The 3,963-nt window shown below is 35.1% G+C and overlaps 1 protein-coding gene across 1 annotated transcript; it reads left to right on the top strand.

The window, feature by feature from the left end:
• The first annotated feature begins 297 nt into the window (after nt 1–297).
• Nucleotides 298–3,627, top strand: LOC120255438 (disease resistance RPP8-like protein 3). Its single transcript, XM_039263265.1, has 2 exons — nt 298–603; nt 1,233–3,627. Exons 1-2 carry the CDS (start codon nt 308–310, stop codon nt 3,625–3,627), a joined length of 2,691 nt encoding a protein of 896 aa, XP_039119199.1. The 5' UTR covers nt 298–307.
• Nucleotides 3,628–3,963: the final 336 nt, after the last annotated feature.

The raw sequence follows: 3,963 nt of genomic DNA, 5'->3' as shown, positions 1-3,963 counted from the left end.
TGTATATATATATATATAATTCCCATCTAACATGTCTTTGTTTTTTTAATGACTCGACATCGCACGTCTTGAGATCCTCGAGATCAGCAACGGCCTGTAACAAGTGGCCGATGTGACAACACTGGATGCATTTTCCTGATGGATAGGATCTTGGGAAATATCAAACTAATATATTAAACTATATATATTTTATTAATTTAAAAATATAAAATTGTACTGCTACTCCCCTTCATAAATTTATCTGTAACTTTCTTGAAGAAAAAGAAGAAGAAGAAGAAGAAGAAGAAGAAGAGACGGGAACAAATCAATGGCTGAGGCTGCAGTGAGTTTTTTGGTGGAGAAACTTGGTGCTCTGATAGTTCAAGAAGCCATCAATTTGCATGAAGGCAGAGAGCAAGTGGAGTGGTTGAAACGAGAAATGGGGAGAATGCAGCGCTTTTTAAAGGATGCAGATGCAAAGAAGAACAATGGTGATGATGAGAGGGTTAAGGGCTGGGTCACAGAGATGAGAGACCTTGCTTTTGAAGCTGAGGACATTATTGACACTTTCATGTATTTCAAGCTCCGAAGACAACAGCCTGGTTGCATGGGTTTCATGAAGAGGTATGTTTTACAAACACCAATTTGTTGACATGAATATGAGCACTTGTCTTATATTTTTTTAGAAATACTTCTACGAAAACACCAATTTTATAGCTTTTAAAAAATTATTTATTTTCTGAATTCAACACTTATATATTAATATATATATATATATATACAAGGGTATGCTTTTTTATTTCTTTAGTCAAAGATTTTTAGGTTAAAATAAAGTTAAATTTAACCTGGTTTTGTGGATCTAATTTTTAGTATTTAGATTGACTTATAAAAAAATATATAACTAGTGAATTTTTTTTTCCAAAATTTATTAGGGCGGTGTTTTTAGAATATACTTTTCATAGAGCTTTGAAATCTGATACTGGGTTATTTTTTCTTGGATGTGCATGTCTTGCTTGACTTGCGTATGGCAGCTGACTACTTATTCTCAATTTCTTTCCCACATCCTCATGAGTTTTTAATCTAAGCTTAAATTAACAAAAATTAATTGAAAGTATAGGATGAGTAAGATGAATATCTCAAACTTTGGAGTCCTTAAATTTCTCTAAATTATTTGGTCAATTGAAATTCGACTATAGATGCATTAAAAAAATTGGAGCAGATTGGTATAAGAAATAACTATGATTTTTCTCCAGGTTTGTGTTTATATTTGATGAATTGATCAGTAGACACAAGGTTCATGTGGATGTTCAAGGGATAAAAACTAGGTTGCAGGAGCTATCTCAAAATAGAGAAGTATATGGCATTTCTAATATAGATGAAACAATTGGCACAACTAGTCAGCCAAGAAGTCAACATGTGATCCCTATATTGCCTCAACTGAGTGATGACATTGATATGGTTGGCTTTGATGATGAGAAGAAAAAGATTGTGCAAGAGTTGGTTGACATAAACAATGCAAATCTGTCAGTGATCTCTATAGTGGGTATGGGTGGTCTGGGAAAGACCACACTTGCTAAATCTATTTATAATGATTTTGAAGTCAAGAGAAGTTTTCATATGTTTGCATGGGTAATCATATCTCAACAATATACCATCCCTGAGATTTTGAAGGAGATTTTGAAGGGAATCTTGTCTGAAAAATTAGAAACTCCATCAGAAGATACAATCCAAACTCTCTCAATAAAAGTTTGTGAAAAATTAAAGGAAGGCAAGTACTTGGTTGTTCTTGATGATGTTTGGAAAGCAGATGTATGGAATGAATTACTAAAAGTCTTTCCAGATGTTAATAATGGAAGTAGAGTTATTATCACCACTCGCTCTTCAAATGTCATTAATATTGCAGATCCTACCACCAAACTTCATAAACTGGGTCACCTAAATGAAAAGGAGAGTTGGGAGTTGTTCCTTCGCAAGGTCTTCCCAAGACAAGACATTGAGATATGTTGCCCGACATGTTTGCTTGATTATGCTCATCAACTTGTTCAGAGGTGTGGGGGTCTACCACTAGCACTAGTAGTTCTTGGAGGACTTGTCTCAACCAAACCGCAAACCCAAGATGCATGGCATAAAGTTATTGACAGCATGCAAGGGCAATTTGTGGAAGGTGGAAAAAGGTGTTTAGAAATACTTGCATTGAGCTATAATGATTTGCCATATTACTTGAAATCGTGTTTTCTGTACTTTGGTTGCTTCAGAGAGGACATGAATATTCCTGCAAAAACATTAATTAGATTGTGGTTAGCTGAAGGTTTCTTGCCCAAAAAAAATAGTACAACCACAGAAGAAGAAATTGGATTTGATTGTCTAGAGGAGTTGGCACAACGATGTTTGATACAAGTTACCAAACGGAAATATGATGATAGTGCAAAGAGATGCCGAATACATGATCTCTTGCGTGACATGTGCATTTCAGAAGCCAAAGAAAACAGATTTCTTGAAATTTACCAGAATGACACTACAGATTGTACTGCCCGACGACTGATCATATTTGATGAGATTGAGACTCTAAACTATTCTAACTCAAAGTTGTGGGGTCTAATCTATGGCAATAATGATCATCTTCGGCCTTTAAGAGCTCTGAGACAACTTGGCAGATTTAAATTATTAAGAGTGCTTCTTTTGGCTCGTTTGTATATATCAGAATTTCCTAGTGAAATTAAATCATTAATTCATTTAAGATATCTTGAGCTGTCTATTGATTTGAAGGAAGTTCCATCATGGATTGGTCATCTCCGCAATCTCCAGACTTTTATTATACATCATGGTAGTAGTTTAAAAAAGATATCAGATTCACTCTGGACAATTGCCAATCTCAGGCATGTTTGTCTAGATAATAATTATGAATCAACTCCTCCTCCTCCAAATATGGGAAATAATTTTCCAAAGAATTTGCAGACTTTGAAAGGGGTAAAAGCTGGATCATGGATAGGGAAAACACTTCCAAAGCTCACAAACCTACGCGAATTGAGTATTGATGGAGTCTCTAATGATGATTCCGATGCCCTATCTTCATCACTCCAGAAATTGGGTCGTCTTGCCTCCTTTTCTATTCATTTCGGATGTGAAATTCCTTTGGACAACATCATTAAAGCATATTTCAATCAACAATGCCTCAAGAAATTATCTCTTAATGGAAGTTTGAACCGCAAACAGCTTCCACACAATGATGTATTTCCTCAACAACTAGTGTCAATACGGCTTAACTTTTCTAAATTGGAGCAAGACCCAATGGCAACACTAGAGAAGCTGCCATGTCTCAAATATCTACAAATCTGGCAAAATGCATATATAGGCAAACAGATGATATGTTCGGCAACAGGTTTCCCTCAACTGTTATCCTTGAAAATTAAGTATCTTTACGAACTTGAGGAGTGGAAGATAGAGGAGAAGGCAATGTCATGCCTCAAGTCTTTGGAAATCCACGGATGTATAAGGTTGAAGATGATTCCAGAAGGACTGAAGAATGCGCTACTTGATCAATTGGTATTACAGTGGATGCCTCAAGAATTTAAAACTAGGATAAAGGAGAATACAGGAGAAGACTGGTACAAGATACAACATGTGCCCAGCATCTCCATTATACATTAAAAGTGAGTTCCTTTATTTAATTATTTAGTATAACTTTGATATTTTTCTATGTATGACCTTTCCATTTCATCTTAATTACAATTAACTCTCTCTCTCATCTTTTGATATTTCAGCATATGCAACGGCGCAATGGATAATATGTTCAATTGTTAGCTGCCTTCAAAAGGTAAGTCTTAATGTTTTGTTAATTTTTATTTACTATGTTTTGTTATCAAGGAATTATCAAAATATCAAAAAGCAAAAAATACATACATGGATTATTTGTATAGGAGCGGCGTGCATGAGGAGTGCTTTTGGACTTCAAAGGAGCTCCATATTAAGTCAGCAAGCAAGGAA

This window comes from Dioscorea cayenensis, chromosome 3 (assembly GCF_009730915.1).
Source record: "Dioscorea cayenensis subsp. rotundata cultivar TDr96_F1 chromosome 3, TDr96_F1_v2_PseudoChromosome.rev07_lg8_w22 25.fasta, whole genome shotgun sequence".
NCBI classification, from domain to species: domain Eukaryota; kingdom Viridiplantae; phylum Streptophyta; class Magnoliopsida; order Dioscoreales; family Dioscoreaceae; genus Dioscorea; species Dioscorea cayenensis.
The sequence above is the reverse complement of the archived record's forward strand: the minus strand, read 5'-3'. Positions and strand labels throughout refer to the sequence as shown.